At 43.3% G+C, this 23383-nt stretch overlaps 1 protein-coding gene across 2 annotated transcripts in view; it reads right to left on the reverse strand.

Moving 5' to 3' along the window:
• mia3 (MIA SH3 domain ER export factor 3) overlaps positions 1 to 23383 on the reverse strand; it is a 104643-nt gene that overhangs the window by 66841 nt on the left and 14419 nt on the right. For both annotated transcript variants that reach the window (XM_043687327.1, XM_043687326.1), the window contains exons 4-6: positions 18646 to 21640; positions 12455 to 13195; positions 7104 to 7258 (exon numbers count right to left, since the gene is read on the reverse strand). In XM_043687327.1, the coding sequence (XP_043543262.1) occupies positions 7104 to 7258; positions 12455 to 13195; positions 18646 to 21640 (3891 nt within the window). The remainder of the gene's footprint in view (positions 1 to 7103; positions 7259 to 12454; positions 13196 to 18645; positions 21641 to 23383) is intronic.

Consider the following 23383-nt stretch of genomic DNA (forward strand, 5'->3'; position numbering starts at 1 on the left):
AAAATGATCTGGTTCAAAAAAAGGAACTTGCCTTTTTGGAGCAAGTTTACAAAATGAACTTCCTACAAAATACACTTACTAAGCTTTCTTGCACAACAAGCAGATTAGAGTAGGGCAGAAGAGGCTCTTTGCAATGTATCAATTTTGTGAGATAACCTAACACTTAGCAACTTTCCCAAAATTTGGAACAAAATTTAAGATCAAAGCCACTCACCCACAAACAGGAAAACAGAATTAAATCATCCCAGAGGATTCGGGAAAAAACATGGACTTTCACATTATTAAAATTGGTGTTGTTGCGATGACAAAATAGATGGTGGATATTGCTGTAAGCATGTCACACAGCAATTATAGTAAGACTCCAATTTAACAGGAACAGGATCTTACCCAGGTCTAAAGGGTGTACCAGACACAGTTTCATTCTCCTGTCAGCTTGCTTACTAACACATGAAGCAGTCTGGAGCTTGGCTGAACTAAACACAGAGTAATGGCTATCTTTAAACCGAGATTAGATTAGATTCCATACAGTGTGGAAACAGGCCCTTCGGCCCAACAAGTCCACACCAACCCTCCAAAGAGCAACCCACCCAGACCCATTCCCCTAACACTATGGACAATTTAACATGGCCAATTCATCTAACCTGCACATTTTTTGGACTGTGGGAGGAAACTGGAGCACCCAGAGGTTGCCTGAGGCGGGAATTGAACCTGGGTCTCTGGCGCTGTGAGGCAGCAGTGCTAACCACTGTGCCACCGTGCCGCCCTAGGTGAACATGTTTAGAGAAATTATGTAAACCAGGCAATAAAAGCTTATCAGATTACACAGGCTACATTACTGTTGCACAATATAGAACATCCAGAATCACAGAATTCCTACAGTTCAGAACAAGGTCATTTGGCCCATCAGGTCACCACCAACAATCCTTTTAACTCTGTATTTACCATGGTTAATCCACCCAGCCTGCATATCCCTGGACACTAGTGCTTTTTAGCATAGCCAATCCACCTAACGGACCCTTCTTTGGATTGTGGGAAGAAACCAGACCACCTGGCAGAAACCCATGCTGGCAAGGGGAAGATGCACGCTTCACAGAGACAGTACTAATCACCCCATTTCTATAAAAATATCCAGACCAAATAAGATCAAATTTCCTTCCCTAATTACAAAGTTCCATTGCACTGTATCCTGTTTACTCAGACTTAGATACTCAGATCAAGACAGTCCAAAAACTTTAATGCTGTACCTGGGAAGAAAAGAATAGAGGTCTTGTTTAGGGTCCTAATGTCTTCCAAATAAATAATAACGTGAATACATGATGCACCTCAGCAATTTGCGAATTGCAATCATGAGCTACTCAAAACAGGGGTTACCATTTGACGGCACTTTTCTACTCAATGACTGATCGCAAGGCTCCAGCCAATAAACTAGCCTAATGGGAAAATAAAATAACCTGAAATTGCATTACATTATAACCTAGGTCACAGACATGTATAAAGTGGTGAGATACACAAATAAATTTAGTGCTATGCAAAGTTGCATGTCAATCTGCATGCACATATTTCACGTGCAAAATAATACATGCGGACAGATAAAAATTGTCACTTGTATCTCTCATTGGTTTACAACGGTACCAGGTTTAGAGAGTCATAGAGATGTACAGCATGGAAACAGACCCTTCGGTCCAACCCGTCCATGCTGACCAGATATCCCAACCCAATCTAGGCCCACCTGCCAGCACCCGGCCCATATCCCTCCAAACCCTTCCTATCATATACCCATCCAAATGCCTCTTAAATGTTGCATTTGTACCAGCCTCCACCACTTCCTCTGACAGCTCATTCCATACCCGTACCACCCTCGTGGTTTAAAAACAACTTAAATTTTAAAATCATTACCCATCCTCATTCAAAGCCAACCACAGTCCCACTCCTCCTCAGCCCTAACTTTCTCCATCCATATCACCCTCATATCTGTGCTGCTCCAATCCTAGTCTCTCGAGCATCACCGATTTTAATTACTCTACTAATGACACTAATAGCAGCTGTACCTTCAGATCTCAAGGTCCACAACTTTCACCAAGCTTCTGGTCTTCTGCCTTAATTTTTTTATAGTTAAAAATCACAACACCAGGTTATAGTCACAGGTTTATTTGGAAGCACTAGCTTTCAGAGTGCTGCTCCTTCATCAAGATGGTTCATGAGATGTGGGTGTCATTTGTTGCCAATCCACTATTGCCTAGTTACGAGCCAACCACATTGTCAAGAGTCTGGAGTCACATATAGACCAGGGCAGGTAAGGATGGCAGAATTTCTTCTCTGAAGGCCATTAGTGGACTGCATTAGTTTTTATGACAATTGACAGTCACCATTAGATTCACTTTTCATTCCAGATTTTTACTGAATTCAAAAGTTTTACCAGTTGCCATGGTGGGATTTAAATCCATGTTTTAAGAACATTTTTGACTTTTTAAATTACTAGTTCAGTTACATTAATAGGACACCATTGTCTCCCCTTAATAGAAAACACTATATCCAAAATTATAAAATTCATTAATGTATTGCATGTGCATGTCTGTATTCAAACATTTGCAAAAGCTGTCAAATCAAGAAAACAAGCATTATCCTCTTTCTGGGACCAAACCCCACCCAGTCTGACTACTCTTCATTCTCGCACCACACTCCATAGCTAACATTTGATGCTCTCTCAAGATGTCAAGCTTGCTACTCAATTACAAAACAATTTCTACTCAAGACCAACTACTTCGAGTAACTAGACATTAGCATTAAATACATTTCACAAGTTTAATTTGCAACCAAAGGACAAATTTATATGAATGAACTACCATAAAAATTACATTCCTACATATATAGTTATCATGTCATTACTTCAACACATTTAGAGGGTAAATTTTTAAACCACAGAATGAATTGTATACTTAGTTATACTCAAGTAACCTGTATTGTTATATAGCACCTTTAAAAGAAAATATCCCAAGACAGTACAGCGGACTGCAATCTTAAAAAATCTGATACCAAGTCAAAGACATTGTTGGGACAAGCAATCAAGTGTTTGGTCAAAACAGAGGTTATAAAGAGGTTATTTAAGGTTGAGAAGTGTCTGGAGGTAATTCCAAACCTAAAGTCCTAGAGGACTGATGGAACAGTCACCAACTGTGGAATGAATAGGAAGATACAAATATCAATATAGAATAGATGCAGAATCCCTACAGTGTGGAAACAGGCCCTTTTGGCCCAACGAGTCCACACCGACCATCAGAGTATCCCACCCAAACCCATTCTCCTACCTTACTACTCAACATTTACCCCTGACTAATGCACCTACTCTATACATCCCTGAACACTATGGGCAATTTAGCATGGCCAATTCACCTAACCTGCACATCTTTGGATTGTGGAAGGAAACTGGAGCACCCAGAGGAAACTCACACAGACACGGGGAGAATGTGCAAACTCCACACAGACAGTCGCCAGCTGGAACCGAACGCAGGCCCCTGGCACTGTGAAGTAGCAGTGATAACCACAGAGCCACCATACAGTTTTTTAAAAAATCATGCACTGGATGTGCAAATCACTGTCTAGGCCAGCATTTATTTTCCATCCATAACTGCCCCAGAGGACAGTTAAGAACCAACCAGATGTCTATAGCTCTGGAGCCACATGTAGACCATATCAGGTATGGATGGCAGTTACCTTTCCGAAAGGGCCAGTTGGGTTTTACTTAGAAGTAAAAGGAACACAAGGTTATAGGAAGTCAGAGGCAGGAAGGCATAAGGCCACTGTGGGAACAGGAACAAAAATGAGTTAGTGACTTCCAGAGTAAGTGACTTCCATTTATAAAGCAATTTTTGGATGAATTTGTAGGAAGTATTCCCTTGCTATTTTCTCTCTCACATGCTTGGGACTACATTAACATGAAAGAAGTTAGCTCTGCTATATTTACACACAGATTGTAAATACGATATTCAAGAAGCCAATGTAAACTATACTAGTCACATGTATGGTAGTTGAAAATGTGTTGCTGGAAAAGCACAGCAGGTCAGGCAGCATCCAAGGAGCAGGAGAATCGACGTTTCGGGCATAAGCCCTTCTTCCTGAAGAAGGGCTTATGCCCGAAACGTCGATTCTCCTGCTCCTTGGATGCTGCCTGACCTGCTGCGCTTTTCCAGCAACACATTTTCAGCTCTGATCTCCAGCATCTGCAGCCCTCACTTCCTCCTCGAAGACATGTATGGTAGTACCAAGTTCAAATTTACTTTTTTAAAAAAGTCATTTACATCCTGTGGATGTCACCCGCAAGACCGGTATTTGTTACCGATTACTGTCTTTGGAAGGTGGTGGTCAGCATCGGTGCAGAGTCTGTACACCCACAATGCCTTTTCCATCGCAGGTTAGCACAACGTCTTCTGTTTGTTCATAGGATGTAAGTGTCGCTGGTTAGGGTAGGATTTAAAGTCCACTCCCAATTGCCCTGGAACTGAGTGTGAGACTGTTTCAAAGAGCAGTTTAGAGTCAACTGCATTACTGAGAGTCTGGATCACATGTAGGCCACACGAGGAATGACAGCATATCCTCCTTAAAGAACGTGAATGAACCATTTTTTTTAAAATAAATCAATTTTTTTAATATCACAACAATCTGGAAATTCCGTGGTCACTGCTTCTATTCCTCATATCCTGCATGGACTGAATTTAAATATCCCTTACTCCAAACTGCTGGTCCAGTAACATCACCGTGCTACAATCTGCCTGAGCAATCTGCTGGTCGAGTTACACAGGGTAAGTGGGTAGATAGCACAAATCCGGAGACTTGACGGCCTTGCCAAGCACAGAGAGGGGTGAGCTGATCCATTTACCTGACACTGCCTGCCTGCGAACACTTGACTCTCTCACTTACACAGACACTGACCTGGCCAACCCGGCCCACCACAAAGGAGTACATGACCGCAGCAGCTGCGGGTACGGATGCCGGTGGCTGCGGCTGGTGCGGCGGCCGCGGCGGCGCCTGCTCCAAATCCATGGCGGTCCGGGGAAGGGGTTGAACTTTGCCCGGTACGGAAGCGGTGTGGGGAGGGGGGGAAGGTTGTGGTTGAGATCGGGCAGAGGGGTCTACGCCGATGTCAGGACCTTGGCCCCATGTTGGCGAACGACCCGCTCCTGGCGACGGTCAACAACCGCCACTCGAACACGTCAACTCTAAAACGGCGCGCGCCGCCGGCCCCCGGACACTAAAACGCGCGCGCTCACCACCGGCCAGGGGACTTCCTGCTTCACATCCATCCCTTTGCTCGGTGTGCCTCCCTCCCACAGCAGCGCCACCCCTCGGCACTACCACTTTGTGACACCCGAGTCTTCCTCTTGATTTCCACTTGTCTCGCCTGTCTCGGTCACGTGCTTCCAAAATGTACAAATGAAGAAGAAATACAAAAAAAAACAGCCTCAAAGCAAGTCGTCCAAACTCCCGCGGACGCTGGAAAATGTTGAAAGTAAAACTCCAGAAATATTCAGCAAGTCGGGTACTTGCAAGGAATTTCGAGGAAAGCAGCAGGAGCTTCTTTAAATAGATAAAAAGGAAGAGAGAGGCGAAAGTGAACAGAGGTCTCTTATAAGACTGGGTAAATTATAATGGGGAAACCATGAAATGGCAAATGCGTTGTATAAATACTTCACATCAGTCTTCATGATAACTACCTGACGAAGGAGCAGTGCTCTGAAAACTGGTACGTCTAAATAAACCTGGACTATAACCTGGTGTTGTGATTTTTAACTTCATGTTAAGGAGGCACTGATAGCGTTCCAAATATGCCAAATAAAGGGCAATAAAAAGGAAGATGCTGCCAGACTTGCCGAGTTTCTCCAGTAATTTGTTTTTGTTAAGATTTTTAATCAATCAAGTGTTATGGGGAAAAGACACTAAAGTGAAGGACTAACAGATCAGCCATCAATGGTGTGGCAGACTCAATGAGCTAAATGGCTGAGCTCTGCTCTGTCTATGGCAATATCAAGACAAAAATAAATAGTTAACCTTTCTACAGAACTTGCCTGACTTGAAGACTTCCAGCAGTTTGTGTTTTAATTATGAATTCAAAACTACATTTTTATTTTCCAGCTTGAAGAAAATTTCACATGTCCTTCAGTTTTCTCCTTTTTTGAAAGCTAACTCAGGCTGCTTGATGCTTCATTCACATCAGTCAGGCTCCTGCCAGACTCTCCAGCATCTCTTCCAAGTGGCCACTCTTGACAAGACATTGTATCTGCAAATTACTCAACCACAAAGGCCACTACAACCATGACTTCTGACTTCCATAAACTTTATATCAAAAGGTGAGAGGACATCAACTAAACTGGTAACACTCGCAAATTATAGCTCCAATGCATTCACAGCTACCTACGAGAAGAGCATCTACAACTTTACTCAACTGTATGACATTAATTAATCAGAAGTGGGTACTGCAGATGCTGGAGATTGGAGTCAAGATTCAAGTGGTGCTGGAAGAGCACAGCAGGTCAGGCAGCATCCCAGAAGCAGGAAAATCGATGTTTCGGGCAAAAGCCCTTCAGCAGGAATGGTGAAGGGCTTTTGCCTAAAACGTCAATTTTCCTATTCCTCGGATGCTGCCTGACTTGCTGTGCTTTTCCAGCACCACTCTAATCTTGGCATTAACTGGTGTCTATCCTGACTCAGCCACAGTGATTTCACCTCAACAGAAAAGGCTACAATGTTCTGGAGAATCTCCTCCCATTAATAATTTACATTCATTTTTATATGAATGGTAAGTGGAGCCACCAAGTGGCAGTTCATAAATGACAAAGCCCTAGTCGAGAGAGATCTAGTTGGATTGTCACACATTTATCATAAGAAGGTAGAGAGAATGGGGGTCCTCTACACATGTGAGGCTAGGGTTGAGGAAATCAGAAAGATCAGCACCTAACTGTTCCGAAAGGCTCCAACCCATCAACGTTCACATTCAAACATTAAGAACTGTCAACTTGATCCAAGTACCAAAAGATGGCTGTGCCTTTGGAACCACAGCCCTCAAGGAGTTGGAGACGAAAAGTGATTGAAGGAAAAATAAAAGTACTTACATGCTCTATGAGTGACTGAACGACAGGCCGCACATTACCCTTGATAAACAGGACAATAACATCCATCACTGTGATGGTCCACGATAGGAATGGACCTCTCTCCTGAAGTTCACTAGTGTCCATTATCACGCTGTTGTCCAGGATGGAAGGAGTCTCTAGGGTTCAATTAGAATACATGCAATAAAAGTACTCATTTAGCACCAGTGAATTTATAGTTATATTCATCCAATAATGAAGTATCTGAACAGCAGGTTGACATTCAGTTCCCTTGATATTGTTCTGCCATTAATATCTGCACCTAACAAACAAAAATCTATAAATTTAGATTTAAAATCAACAACTGATCTCGAGCCAGTTGCCATTTGCAAACAATAACCTATCCCACTTCATTCCTGTTACAGCAGGGAAATAATCCAGATTCTGGCTGTAGATTCATTTTAAAGATTCTCCAAGCTTATCGCTTATGCATTTTCTCTAACCTCTTGTGTATTTCCATGATCTGTTGCTAGACATTCCTGAAGTTAGTCTGGAGTGACTGCACCATTATTTGTCCTTTCACTCTCTGGGGACACTGCTGGTCTCAGCTCAGAGTATATGTCCCTGCAGTTTGCAAACAGCAAGTCTTTAAAGATCGCAATTTCCCCTCCTATGTGGTTGGTGATGACCTCCAGCACATCTCATCCATAGCCCGCACCTCCACCCTCGAACCCCACCCCTCCAACCTCAACAAGGACAGAAACCCCCCACACTCATCCTCACCTTCCACCCCACCAAACTCCATATACATCGCATCAACCTCCGCCATTTCCGCCATCTACAAAACGGACCCCACCAGAGATATATTCCCCTCCCCACCCCAATCCACTTTCCGTAAAGACCGTTCCCTCCGAGACTACCTGGTCAGGAATTGCAAAACCTGCTCACACACTTCCCCCCTCACCTCCGTCCAAGGCCCCAAAGGAGCCTTCCACATCCAAAATTTCACCTGGACTTCCATACGTTATTTACTGTATCCGTTGCTCCCGACGCGGTCTCCGCTACATTGGGGAGACAGGATGCTGAGCGCTTCACAGAACAACTCTAGGTCACCCGCACCAATCAACCCCACCGGCCCATGGCCGAACAATTTAACTCCCCCTCCCACTCTGCTAAGGACATGCAGGTCCTGGGCCTCCTCTATCGTCACTCTCTTACCACCAGATGCCCAGAGGAAGAACGCCTAATCTTCCGCCTTGGCAGTTTCCTCATTCCTTCCCCCCCATCTTACCCCAGTTCCAACCTTCCAGCTCAGCACCGTCCTCATGACCTGTCCCATCCATTTCATCTTCCTTCTCACCTATCCAATCCACGCTCCCCTACAACCTATCACGTTTACCCCTACCTCCATCCACCCATTACACTCTCAGCTACCTTCTTCCCAGCCCCACTCCCCTCCCATTTATCTCTCCATCCCAGAGGCTCCCAGCCTCATTCCTGATTAAGGGCTTTTGCCAGAAACGTCGATTTTCCTGCTCTTCAGATGCTGCTGGACCTGCTGTGCTTTTCCGGCACCACACTCTTGACTCTAATCTCCAGCATCTGCAGTACTCACTTTCTCCTAAACAGCAAGTAATGACAGCTCTCTAATTTCTAGCTTTAAGCAAACTTATACATTCTGCTGCACGGCTTCATAATTTGCTAAACGCCCTACCATATGGTATTCCAACACAAGGCTTTGGATGTCCATATACATGATGGTTTTTGACTTGGAGATAGAGTCAACCTGATCACTTCCAAAGAAATCTACAGAACTAACTGTTAATTTGCTGCAATAACAGAGACATTTGGAAGTGGGGATCACCTTCATACAGCAACACTGGAGAGATGAAGGAAATATTCTGCAGGGATGGAGAAGAATCTCCCCCACACTGAGTGCGATGGATAAACTAGTAATGACATGAACAGGAAGATTCGAAGAGAGGTGGAGGAACCTGATTTCTGTTTTAATTATTGGCAGGGTGAGCTGCCTTCTTGAGCCACTGGAGTTCATGTGGTTCAGGACATCCATGTGGAGGGAGTTCCAGCATTTTGACCGAGTGACAGTGAAGGAGTAGCTATTTATTTCCAAGTCAGGATGGTTTGCAGGGGAACATTCAAGTGGTGGTACTCCCTTGCATCTCCTCACTTTGTCCTCCTAGGTGGGAGGATTTGAAGCTACTCCTGAAGGAGCCTTGGTCAGTTGCTGCAATACATCTTGTAGATGGTATACACTGTTCGTACCATGCATCAGCGATTGAGGGAGTTAATATTCATTTGAGTGGGATTCTTTATCCTGGATGGCATCATGTTTAGTGAGTATTGTTGGAGCTGTACTCATCGAGTGAAACGTAGAAATATAGAAGCACAAATAGACCATTTAGCTCCTTGAGCTTGTCCTGCCATTCCAGGTCACTGGTGAACATCTATTTTAGTAGTGGAATATAACATTATCACTTGATATCATTTACTGATTTCTGCTTAGTAAACTTGGTCTTTATTTAGATTCCTCAGCTGTTTTTTTTAGGAAGAGGGGTATGAGAGAAATTTACCACCCTGAGTTAAGAAGTTTCTCTCTATCTCAGTCTTAAATAGTGTACGTTTTATTCAGAGACCGCATCCCCTGGTGCTGGACTCCACAGCAGCCAAAGAAGCATCCTTTATGCATTCACTCTAAGAATTTCCTAAGCTTTGACAGATCACCTCTCATTCTTCAAAAGAATGAAGGCCAACGTCTCTAGATCTGCTTCTCATAGGACCTAACCATCACCCTGCAAAGAATCTGATTGATGAATCTCCATTGCACTCTCTCCAAAGCAAGTATATCCTTCCTTATGTAAGGGGCCAAAACTGCAAGCAAAAGTAGTGTTCTATACACTGGCTGGTTTCCCGAGGCATGCTGGTTTTATATAGAACATAGCTGACAATGTGTTGCTGGAAAAGCACAGCAGGTCAGGCAGCATCCAAGGAACAGGAGAATTGACGTTTCGGGCGTAAGCCCTTCTTCAGGAATGAGGAAAGTGTGTTCAGCAGGCTAAGATAAAAGGTAGGGAGGAGGGACTTGGGAGAGGGGCGTTGGAATTGCGATAAGTGGAAAGAGGTCAAGGGAAACTGGAGAAATCTGAGTTCATCCCTTGTGGTTGGAGGGTTCCCAGGCAGAAGATGAGGGCTCTTCCTCCAACCGTCGTGTTGCCATGGTCTGGCGATGGAGGAGTCCAAGGACCTGCATGTCCTTGGTGGAGTGGGAGGGGGAGTTAAAGTGTTGGGCTACGGGGTGGTTGGGTTGGTTGGTCCGGGTGTCCCAGAGGTGTTCTCTGAAACGTTTCGCAAGTAGGCGGCCTGTGTCCCCAATATAGAACATAGAACATTACAGTGCAGTACAGGCCCTTCGGCCCTCGATATTGCGCCGACCTGTCATACCAGACTGAAGCCCATCTAACCTACACTATTCCATGTACGTCCATATGCTTATCCAATGACGACTTAAATGTACTTAAAGTTGGCAAATCTACTACCATTGCAGGCAAAGCATTCCATACCCTTACAACTCTGAGTAAAGACATCTGACATCTGTCCTATATCTATCACCCCACAATTTAAACCTATGCCCCCTCGTGCTCGCTATCACCATACTTGGAAAAAGGCTCTCCCTGTCCACCCTATCTAACCCTTTGATTATCTTGTATGTCTCTATTAAGTCACTTCTCAACCTTCTTCTCTCTAACGAAAACAGCCTCAAGTCTCTCGGCCTTTCCTCTTAAGACCTTCCCTCCACACCAGGCAACATCCTAGTGAATCTCCTCTGCACCCTTTTCAAAGCTTCCACATGTTTCTTCTAATGCGGTGACCAGAACTGTACACAATACCCAAAGTGCGGCCGCACCAGAGGTTTGTACAGCTGCAGCATAACCTCATGGTTCCGGAACTCGATCCCTCTATTAATAAAAGCTAAAACACTGTATGCCTTCTTAACAACCCTGTCAATCTGGGTGGCAACTTTCAAGGATCTGTGTACATGGACACCAGAGATCTCTCTGCTCATCTACACTACCAAGAATCTTACCATTAGCCCAGTACTTTGCATTCCGATTACTCCGACCAAAGTGAATCACCTCACACTTGTCCGCATTAAACTCCATTTGCCACCTCTCAGCTCAGCTCTGCAGCTTATCAATGTTTAGATTAGATTACTTAGAGTGTGGAAACAGGCCCTTCGGCCCAACAAGTCCACACCGACCTGCCGAAGCGCAACCCATCCATACCCCTACATTTACCCTTTTTACCTAACACTACGGGTAATTTAGCATGGCCAATTCACCTGGCCTGCACTTCTTTGGACTGTGGGAGGAAACCGGAGCACCCGGAGGAAACCCACGCAGACACGGGGAGAATGTGCAAACTCCACACAGTCATTTACCCGAGTCAGGAAATGAACCCGGATCTCTGGCGCTGTGAGGCAGCAATGCTAACCACTGTGCCACCCACTATGTCTCTCTGTAACCTACAACATCCTTCGTCACTATCCACAACTCCACCGATCTTAGTGTCGTCAGCAAATTTACTAACCCATCCTTCTACGCCCTCATCCAGGTCGTATCTGCCTCTCTCTAACTTACAACATCCTTTGTCACTATCCACAACTCCACCGATCTTCAATGACGTATAAATTATGGAACACTCCCCACTTCACATGTCCAACACATTCCTGACCTGTGCCTTGTGCCTCTTGATGGGCATGCTTTGGGGAAATCAGGTAATGAGTTACTCTCTGCCTCTGAGCTACTCTTGTGACCACAGTAGTGATATAATCAGTCCACTTAGCCTGATGGGCTGAAGTGATGTTTAGAACAGAAACTTATATGTTGAAATTCAATTCAGAAATTTGAGAATATAATCTAGGCTGCTTTTTTGATACAGTGCTGAGGGAATGCTTCAGCAGAAGATGCCTTTCTAAATAAACAATGGCATTTTCAAATACTGCATTTTAGTGAAGCACTTGGGGACATTTCTGATTAGAGCTGTTTAGTCTATCATATACTCCCATATTAAAAAGGTCTCCTTTGAAACCTCGGGAAACAGCAAAGGACCAAAGAACACATGACAGTCAAGTTAAATGAAGTAGCAATGACGACTCTCAAATTTTGAGTTTAGAAGGATAAATCTTGTTGAAGGAAGACTGCAATGAGGAAGTGAGGAATTCCACAGTTAGGGCTTTGGGAAACAAGTTTGAATAATGAAATCTGTTGATCAAATCACCAGAGGATTTTTAGATTATTTATATACACTGCCATTTTAAATCTTTTCTATCAATGCAAACAGCAATACTTTTCACTCACCTATTTCTGTCTCCAAGTGGCCAAATTTAGCACCTTCTCCTGCTGGAACTTTCACGTCCTCTTGCTTTCCTTTTGGCAAACTCTCCTCTGCAGTGTATTCTTCATCAGACTGTGCTACGTTCTCTTCAAACGTCACAACAGAAGGTTCCTTCGGAAGCTTCTCTCCTCCCTCACTGATGTTTAGGATATTCAGTTCTGTCCAAGGCTCATCCTCACCATCCGATTTCCCTCCAACATTTGGAGAAGATCCTTCTCCCTCACGCTCTTTGAACTTGCTCCATTCAGAAGTTTCTTTCTGATTCTCTTCTATCGTCCTTTTAAAATTTGGAATTGCTGTTCCTGGAGCCTCTTCATTACCTTTCAAATCCTTTGCTGTTCGGTCAACCTCAGTAATATTCGAGGAAGACAGTTTAATTGCTGGTTCCTTCTTGTCTTGGCCTGTCATGGTCTCTGAAATTGGATGCTTTTTCTCTGTCTCTTTGACAGACTCTGAACTACTCAATGTCTGTTCATCCTCCTCTCTCTCTGGATAGGCTGCATTCTCTGAAAGGTTTCCAGAATGCATTTTTCTCCATGGCTTTTCACCTTCATCTTCCTCCTGGTTTCTCGCTGAATGTACTGCATCGTTGCTCAAGACTGGAGAATGCAATCCTATCACTGGCTCATCATTATTCTTCTCTCCTTGTTGTGCTTCAGTAGCTTGCCTCTCTTGATCTTCCTGGTTGCTGCCCTGTAATAATCCTACAGCAAAACAATAGCAAAGATACAACGTTAAAGCAATGTTTTTCAACCTTGAAAGAAGCCTGTCTTCCTGCTATACAGTACAAACAACACTGATTACCTACAATGTCGGGGTTGGTGGGTTTGAGCTACAGGGCTGAATAGGCTATGGCATTGAAGGCCGAGGAGTGACCTTATACAGGTTTATAAAATCATGAGGGATAAAGATAGGGAGAATAACCAAAATTATCATACCAGGGTAGGGGAATCCAAAAATAAAAGATATAGGTTTAAGGTGAGAGGGTAAATACTTGAAAAGGACTCTACGGGCAACTTTTTCAAACATCAAGTGTTGCGTGTATGGAATAAACTGCCAGAGGAAGTGGTGGTGGGATGTACAATTACAACATTTAAAAGGGATCTGGATGGGTACATGAATAGGAAGGGATTAGAAGGGATATGGGCCTCATGTTGGTTGGACCGAAGCATCTGTTTCCATACTGTACAACTCTGACTCTGATTTTGCTAAATGACCACTTCTCCTTCAACAGGCAAAAAAAAAAGCTAATCAACTGAAGAGCTCAATGCTTTACTCACCAATGCAAAAGTCACCAAAAGCAGGAATTCTTCTGCTCAGCTCTAACCAACATCTTGCATTCCATTTGTACAAAACCTAGAAATGCTTAAGTCTTTGGAGCTTGCAGGCTGGTACAATTGCAGCATTTAAAAAGGACCTGGATGGGTATACGAATAGGAAGGGTGTGGAGGGATATGGGCCAAGTGCTGGCAAACAGGACTAGATTAATGTAGAATATTTGGTCGACATGGAGGAATTGGACCGAAGGGTCTGTTTCCGTGCCATACATCTCTATGACTCTATCTACATTAAATGCAGAATTAAACTCACTGCAAAGGCCTAACAGGAGATTTCTTCTGCAATCTGCTCTAGCTTGTGGTCAATATATGCTGTTGAAGTGACCTTCGGGAAACCCCTCAACTGTCAACTAGTGCAAACACTAAATTCACTCAGGGCATGACAACTACACCAGTTACTAGGTAGGCTCAGCTGGCAACTCCCTCACTCTCAATAGACAAGGGAAAGCTCATGGTCTGCTGGCAAATCCTCTCACCTATAGCTGTTATGCTTTCCTGTTTGCTCCATTTTGACGATTACACTACCCAGCTTTGGAACAATATCACCATGCCTTCAATGCCATTGGATCAGATTCTGAAACACCTTCCTAACAACACTATAAGCATGCTTCTATCACAGAGTCAGAGTTGTAGAAGTGTACAGCATGGAAACAGACCGTGCAGTCCAACTCATCCATGTCGACTAGATAATCTAAATTAATACACCTATTCATACACCTATCCAAGATGCCTTTTAAATGCTGTAATTTTACCAGCCTCTGCTGGTAACCACCCTCTGTGAAAAAGTTGTCCCTAAGGTTCCTTTTAAATCTTTCCTGTCACTTTAAACCTATACCCTCTAATTTTTGACTCCCTTAAACCAGGGAAAAGACCTTGGCCATTCACCCTCTCCATGCCTCTCATAATTTTATAGACCTCTATAATGTCTTTCCCCAGCCTTTGAGGCTCCAAGGAAAATAGCCCCAGCCTATTCAGCCTCCCCCTATTGTTCAAACCCTCCAATCCTGGCAACATCCTTGTAAATCTTGACTGGACCCTTTCAAGTTTCACAACATCCTTCTTATAGCAGGGAGACCAGAACTGAACACAGTATTCCAAAACTGGCCTAAGCAATGTCCTGTCCACCACAACACTACCTCCCAACTCCTATGCTCAATATTCTGTCCAATAAAGGAAAGCACACCAAATGGTTTCACTATCCTAACAACCTGTGACTCCACTTTCAAAGAACTATGAACCTGCACTTCAAGATCTCTTTGTTCAGCAACACTCCCCAGGCCCTTACCATTAAGTGTCTAAGTCCTGATTTGCCTTTCTAAAATGCATGGACTGCAACAGTTCAAGAAAGTCTTAAGGCCAATTAGCGATGGGCAACTAATGTTGACTCAGACATCCCAATAAAGAATCAAAACAAAACTGAATGAGACTTGATAAGAGTCAGTACAAGGTACAAGATGAAAAATGGAAGGCTGTGTAGGAGTCTACTGTGTAAGCAAATCTAGGGGTGCATGGACATGAGGTTTAGCAAGAAAAAAAGCTGAGGCTGATGTAGAATTCAAAGAATCAGAGTGCAAAAGAGGCACTTCAACCCACTGAGTCTGCACCAGCATATGAGAATTACCGGACTTTCAACCTGATTGCATTTATCACCAACACTTTGCTCATAGTCCTGAATGTTATGGTGTACCAGGTGCTCATCCAGGTACTGTTAAAGAATGTGAGGCAATTTACCTCTACCACCCTCCCAGGTAACGCATTCCAAATCACCCCCACCCTCTGGGTAAAAGACTTTCTTCACATTCCCCTAAACCTCCTGTCCCTCACTTTGAACCTGTGTCCCCTCATGACTGACCTAAGAGGAACAACTGCTCCTTATCCACTCTGTTCATGGCCCTCACAGTCTTGTACATCTTTATCATATCGCCACTCAGTCTTCTTTGCTCCAATGAGAACAGCCCAGGCCTATCCAACCCTTCCTCATAACTTAAATTTTCCATCCCAGGCAGCATCCCTGTGAATCTCTTCTGCACTCCATCCATGCAATCATATGCTTCCTATAATGTAGTGACCAGAACTGCACACAGTACTCTAACTTTGGTCTCACTGAAGTTCAATACAACTCCAACATGACTTCCCTGTTTTTGTAATCTATGCCTTGATTAGCATAATCAAAGCCAAGTGTCCCGTATGCCTTTTTCATCATCCTAAAATATTCTTCCACCTTCGGAGATCTAAGGACAAACATTCCCAAGGACCCCTTGTTCCACAGAACTTCATTGAACACTCCCTTGTCCAGTTACTCCTTCCAAAGTGTATCATGTCACACTTTTCAGGGTTAAATTCCATCTGCCACTTATTTGCCTATTTGCCCATCCCGCTTCTATTTTTTTTTAGCCCAAGACACACAACCTCACTGTTGTTAACCAATTTTTTTGGGTCATACACAAACTTACTAATCCAATCTCTCGCACAGTCATCTATGTCTTTTATATAAATGATGGATAAAAGGCAACCCAGCATAGATTTCTGTGATACACACTGGACACTGCCTCCCGTCACTAAAGCAGCTTTCTGTAATCAACCGCTGTCTCTTATAACTGAGCCAATTTTGAATCCAGTTTATCAAATTATTCTGGATCCCACATGGACTTGGCTTCTTGGTAAATTCCTTTTCTGGAATCCACATAAACTACATCAACTACCCACCTTGTCAACTCGAAAAGTTCGATCAGATTTACTAAGGCATGACCTCTCTCTGACAAAGCCATGCTGACTATCCCACATTAAGCCTTACTTCTCCAAGTGGAGATAGATGCTCTCCTTCAGAATTTTTTCCAATAATTTCCTTACCACTAGCGTGAGACTCACTGGTCTGTATTCTCAGTCTTAAATATCAATACCATATTAACTGTTCTCCAGTTCTTTGGTATCTCCCACATGGCCAGACAGGAATTAAAAGTTTGGGTCAAAGCCGTACAATCTCTTCCCTTGCCTCCAACAGCAGTTTGGGACACATTTAATCTGAACCGGGCAACTGGTCCACATGTCTGTAAACACATGAAATGCCTTGTTCTTCACAATGTCAATTTTCCCAAGCATCTTGCAGTCTCTCTCAATGGGTTCCATATCTTCATCCTCATTCTCTTAGGTGAAGACAAATGTGAAGTGTTTGTTCAATACTCGACCAATATCTTCTGGCTCCACCCACTGACTGCCCTCTTTGTTCCTAACAGGCCCTACTCTTTCCCTGGTTGTCCTCTTCCTCTTGTTATACTCTCAGAACATCTTAGGATTTTCTCAAATTTTACCAGACAGAGCTTTCTCACCCAGGAGGAAGTGAGGACTACAGATGCGGGAGATCAGAGTCAAGAGTGTGGTGCTGGAAAAGCGCAGGTCAGGCAGCATCCAAGGAGCAGAAGAATCGACATTTCAGGCATAAGCCCTTCATCAGGAATGAGGCTTGTGGATCAAGGGAACTGAGAGATAAATGGGAGGGGAGGTGGGACTGGGGAAAGTAGCAGAGAATGTGATAGGTAGATGAAGGTGGGAGTGAAAGTGATGGGTCGGAGAGGAAGGTGGAACGGATTGGTGGGAAGGAAGATGGAGAGGTCAAGAGGACAGTGCTGGGGGCGGCAGATGAGCAAACTGGTGAAATCCATATTGACCCCGTGTGGTTGCAAGGTCCCAAGGCGGAAGATGAGGCCTTCTTCCTCCAGGCGCAGGAGGTTAGGGTTAGGTGATGGAGGAAGCCCAGGACCTGCACGTCTTAGGAGGAGTGCGAGTTAGTGTACAGCCACAGGGCGGTGGGGTTGGTTGTGCAGGAGTCCCAGAGATGTTCTCCTAAACGACCCGCAAGTCGGCGTCCCGTCTCCCTGATGAAGAGGAGACCACATTGGGTGCAACAGATACAGTAGATGATGTGTATGGAAGTACAGGTAAATTTGTTTCTGATGTGAAAGGATCCTTTGGGGTGGATCTGACTTGTGGAGGGAATGGTCACTTTGAAATGCAGATTGGGCGGGGAGGGAAATATACCCCTAGTGGTGAGGTCTGTTTGTAGATGGCAGAAGTGGCGGAAGATGGTACGACGTATCCGGAGGTTGGTGGGGTGGAACGCGAGGACCAGGGTAGTTCTGTCTTGTTGCGACTGGAGAGGGTGGGGTTCAAGAACAGAGGTGCAGGAAGTGGAGACGCGCTGGAGGGCATCGTCGACCACGTGGGAGGGGAGATTGCAGTCTTTGAAGGAGGAGGTCATCTGGGATGTTCTATGTGGAATTGGTCGTCCTGAGAGCAGATGCAGCAGAGGCGGAGGAATTGGGAATAAGGGACTGGAGTTTTACAGGAGGTAGGTTGGGAGGTGGTGTAGTCCAGGTAGCTGAGAGGGTCAGTGGCTTTATAGTAGATGTCTGTGTTTAGTCGGTGGCCAGAGATAGGGTAAGTTGCTTTCTTGAACAACTGAAGAGCATTTCACGTAGGGACACCCACAGCACTATTAAGTCGATACTTCCAAGATTTTGACCCAGCAACAACGAAGGACATACAAAGTACAAGTCAGGCAAGAGTGTGCAAAAAGTAAGTTACACATGCCGTGACTCCCATGCATCGGCTGCCCTTGACCATCTAGGTAGTAAAGGCCGTGGCTTTACAAGGTGCTTCAAAGGAGCTTTGGGGAGTTGCTGCAGTGCATCCTGTAGGTGGTACATATTGCTGCCACTGACTGTCAGTTGTGGAGGAAGCAAGGGATATATGGCCACAAATCAAGCAGGCTGCTTTGCTCTGAATGGACAACCCCAAATGAAATTAGTTTAAACTCTTACCATTGGGTGAATCTTTGTCTTCTTGTGGTATTTCCATTTCAGGAATGAGTGCAACACTCTCATTGTTGCCCGAGGACTTCTCCCTTATTTGAAATATAAGCTCCTGGAGATCACTCAAGAGCATTGACTCCCCATCGCTGTGTGAATTTTCCTCAGCCTGCCACTGGTTCTCTCTTTTATCTAACATATTCTCCACCATATCAAGAATCCTTGTCTCAGATCCCTCCAATATTTGGTCAAGAGTTTTTTCAATGTCTTCCTCACTGGTTCTGGACAACTTGCTAAGGCTTAGTTCCTCTTTCAAGTCATGAAGCACAGCTTCTAGTTCTAGAACCTGCTGTGGATCAAGATACACATACAAACGTTCAAAGCTCTTTTCATCTAAGTAGCCTTTCAAAATTGTAAGTTGTTCCACTTCTTCATTATACTTTGAATCTTTGTTCTCTGACCTAATAACTGTGCTTTGATGAACAGGTTCTTTAGCCTTGCTTTCAACTTCAGAGGGGCCTAATGTAGTTTCAACACTGGAGTACGTCTCCGATTGCATACCCTCATTCACCGTGCTCTCAGTTTTGAAACCCTTGCTCACAACTTTTTGTGACATTTCAGACAGATCTTTCAGATGCTGAGACTGGTCTTTATTATCCACATTGAGAGCATTTTCTTCCACAGGCCGAAGGTGGGGTTCTAATTCTCTTTGGCTTTCAATTTTATTTGGCACATCTTGAATATTCTGAGCAAGTTTGCGGTGTTCTTCTTCATGGTTCTTTTCTACAAGCATTTCTTTTTGGCTATTTGTAGTGTTTATCTGATCCTCTGGCTCCACTGTATTAATTTCCTCTTCCGAGAGTACATCTTCATCATCCAAATCGTCATCATCTGAACTTTCTTCTTGATCAGTGGTATCAGAATGAGTATTTTGTGCCATTCTGGCTTCTGCAGCATTTTCATCTTCTAACAACTCTTCTGGTTGATCAACAGCATAGAGTTCTTCCAAAATGTCCATATCCTCTTCCTTCTTTTCTTCCTGCAATTGGTCTGAAATATCATCTTCAGTTAGTTTTGAATTACTACCTAATGAAAGACTTGCATCTTTATGGTTATTCTTTGTCAAATCAGATTCAAGATCCTGTAATACTTCATCTGTCATTTCAAAGCCCTCTACTTTCTCATAATTTGCTCCAGGGCTTGCAAGATGTTCCTTGGCGTGGTTTGTGTCATGCGGTTCTTTGCCATTGAGGTCCTCTACAGAAAATGATTTGGTTTGATTTTGTGATTTCAACTCTTCATTTCCACTACGTGAGATCTCAACAGATGTATTGCTGGACCATTTTGGCTCAGAGTCAATCAATTTTTCCATTTCAGGTTCTTGTTCTAAATGCATTAACTTTTGCGAACCTTGATTTGTCACGGCTCCTGGTTTATCTTCAGTACTAGGATGTCTTAGAGTTCTCAGTTCAATTTTTCTGGTCTGGTCATCCTTCTCTGGTATTTTTAACAAATCATTAGAGTCAGCTTCCTCAGTAAAAGTTGAGCCATTTGTTTTCAATCCATGCTTTCTCTCTAGCCCAGACATTTGATTTTCAGTTTTGGACCTAATATCTTGAACCTGCTCTTTGCCTTCATTTTCTTCAAAATGTGTTTCAAAATTAGTATCAGTTTCAGAGACCCTGGCAAAAGCTTGAATTGTGTCCTCAGTTCCATCATGTTGCATTATTTCATTAGACCTCTCCTTCACTCTATCATTTTCTATTCGTTCCGGAGCTGTATTCACAATTTTTTCCTCAACCTCTTTCTCTGATGTATTTATCAAATCCTTTGCTCCTGAATCTTCAGTGTTTCTGTAATTAGTTTCTTTCTGAGTGTCTCTGGAATCAGAATGGAGAGGGGCTGTAAACTTTAATGTTGTTTCACCTCTTCTTACAACTGAACTGAAAGTGTCACTAAGTGTAGTCCACAATCTTCCATTTTGACTGTTTTCACCTTCCGAACTTCTCACTTGAAGCTTTTTATCACCCTCACCTTTAATATTGACAAGTTCTTCCAATACCTCAGCCAATAATTGCCCCTTTTCTGGATTGACAGGAGTCACAGCAAGATTAACATCCTGAGCAATAGTTTCTTCAGATTTTACAATATGGTCTTCACCAACATCTTCATCTTGGAAATGGTCTTCTTCTGGAAGCTTTGGCTGCTGTTGATATTTACTATCAGAATATGTTAGCAGAGCTACCTCCTCAGGATCTACTTTCTCAACTAATTCATCTTTCTGCAGGTCAAAATCAAATACAGTACCTTCATCGAGCACGGTCACCTTGCTAGTCATCTCTTCATCAACCACAATTGCATCCATTGTTGATCCAAATGTAGTTTCTAATTTCAAAGATCCCTCAAGTTCAGAAATGTCTTCCCTTTTATCTTTCAGAGATCTTTGTTCCTCAGTATCTAATAGTTCAACTTCACTCCAAGAAACTCTAGTGTCTTCGCTGTCAACACTTAGATCCTCATTTTCTTTTTGAAGTGAGGTTTGAAGCCCCTGAGAACTTGATTCCAAATGTGCGCTCACTTTAACGTGGCTACTACCATCCTCTTCTGTTGGATGCTCTTCCAAAGAGAAAGCATTTTCACCCACATTAGCAGGTTTTCCTTCAGATTCTCCATCTTCAACGTGAAGAATTTGTTCATCATTTAGTATATTATCTACAGCTTCATCTCCCTTATCTTTAATTCCTGTTGGAGAGTCACTGACACTCCGGTCTGCAAAATTAACTGCCTCTTTATCGTCTCTAGCTTTATTTTCTCCCAAATTATTATCAGGCACTTTGGGAGCTGGAACTTCCTGCCCAGTATCTTCAACTCTTTTCTTTGTTGCTATGATTTGCGATTCTGACTTCTCTTCATTGATCATGGCTTCTCCATTTGCTTGTGTCAGGTGATCAAGGTCTACATAATCAAATTCATCAGGCTCTTCATTAAAACAAGCAAAATCAGTTTCCTGTAAAACAGGAGAAAACCAGAGTTTGAAGAAATAGTTACACACCATTAAGCTGAAGTGTGTACAAGTTGTAATTCATGAATGGTAATGGGAAGAGCATCGGAATTGAGGAATTAACAGTAACATACAGTATTTACAGCAGATATTTAAAATCCAAATTTTCCCCTTTGTACATTATATCAACACAAACCAAGAAAGCCCAGTGACAACCCAACAAATATTCTCTCATGAAATAATTTCCCCTAATTATTAATAAAAGAGGAGGAAAGTGCAAGTTTGCTCAACCCTTTCTGCTAAACAGAACTCCAATTGTACTGTTGTTTGAGCATCAATTGCCTTTAAAGGTATAAAACTATTTCCAGCGTTGGGTCAATATACACAAGGAGGAACAAATTTATGTTTAAATCAATGAGACAGGTTTTAAAGAGCTCTCTCACTGGTTAAGGTCACACTATGAGACATGATTATCTACAAAATGCACCAAAAAGGTAGACGGTACTGAAGAAAGGGGCAATAACGTTACAAATAACACTGTAAAAGAGAAGGCTAAAAGGTAAGGACTTCAGCTAGAAGTCCCAACTGAATAATCCATCTCAGCCTCCCTCTTCCAGTGACCCTCAATATCACAGATGCCTGTCTTCAACCAACTCAAAATCCACTCCACATGATATCAAGAAACTGTTACAGGCACTGGATACCGGAAATGCTTTGGGCCCTGACAATATTCTGGCAGTAGTACTGAAAACTTGAGCTTCATATTTTATCACACCCCGAACCAAGTTTTCCAATACAATTTCAACACTGACATGGACAATGTGCAAAATTGCCCAGCTATGTCCTGTTCACAAAAAGCAGGATAACTCTAACCACCCTGGATCAATGGTGCTGGAAGAGCACAGCAGTTCAGGCAGCATCCAAGCAGCTTCAGCAAAATCGACGTTTCGGGCAAAAGCCCTTTTATTCCTGATGAAGGGCTTTTGCCCGAAACGTCGATTTTGCTGAAGCTGCTCGGATGCTGCCTGAACTGCTGTGCTCTTCCAGCACCATTGATCCAGAATCTGGTTTCCAGCATCTGCAGTCATTGTTTTTACCTTAACTCTAACCACCCTGTCAGTCTACTCTGAATCATCATAAAAGTGATGGAAGGTGTCATCAACAGTAAACAGCATCAGCTCAGCAATACCCTGCTCACTGACACACAGTGTGGGCCACATAATTCTTGGCCTCATGACAGCCTTGGTTCACATATGGACAAAAGAGTTGAATTCCAGAGGTGAAGTGAAAATGACAGGTCTCTCCTGACTCCTGCTTAAAAATGTGTTGCTGGAAAAGCGCAGCAGGTCAGGCAAAGGAGAAGGAGAATCGACATTTCGGGCATAAGCCCTTCTTCAGGCACAACCACCTGATAAAGGAGCGTCGCTCCGAAAGCTAGTGTGCTTCCAATTAAACCTGTTGGACTATAACCTGGTGTTGAGAGATTTTTAACTTTGATCATTTAAATAATAGTGTACTCTGCCAAACCAAAGCGGACAATGTCAAATTTACCCACATTATTTTATACCTGCCATGCATTTGTCCAGTCAACTTGTCTAAGTGGTCTTGAAGATTCTTTATGTCCTCCTCAACACTCTATCCCATATAGTTTTGATTCATCAGCAAACCTCAAAATACGTATTATATTGTTGATATATATTTTGAATAGCATTGATCTTTACAGTAACTCATTTCTCATTACCATCCACT

The sequence above is a fragment of the Chiloscyllium plagiosum genome, chromosome 3, assembly GCF_004010195.1.
Source record: "Chiloscyllium plagiosum isolate BGI_BamShark_2017 chromosome 3, ASM401019v2, whole genome shotgun sequence".
In the NCBI taxonomy this organism is placed as follows: domain Eukaryota; kingdom Metazoa; phylum Chordata; class Chondrichthyes; order Orectolobiformes; family Hemiscylliidae; genus Chiloscyllium; species Chiloscyllium plagiosum.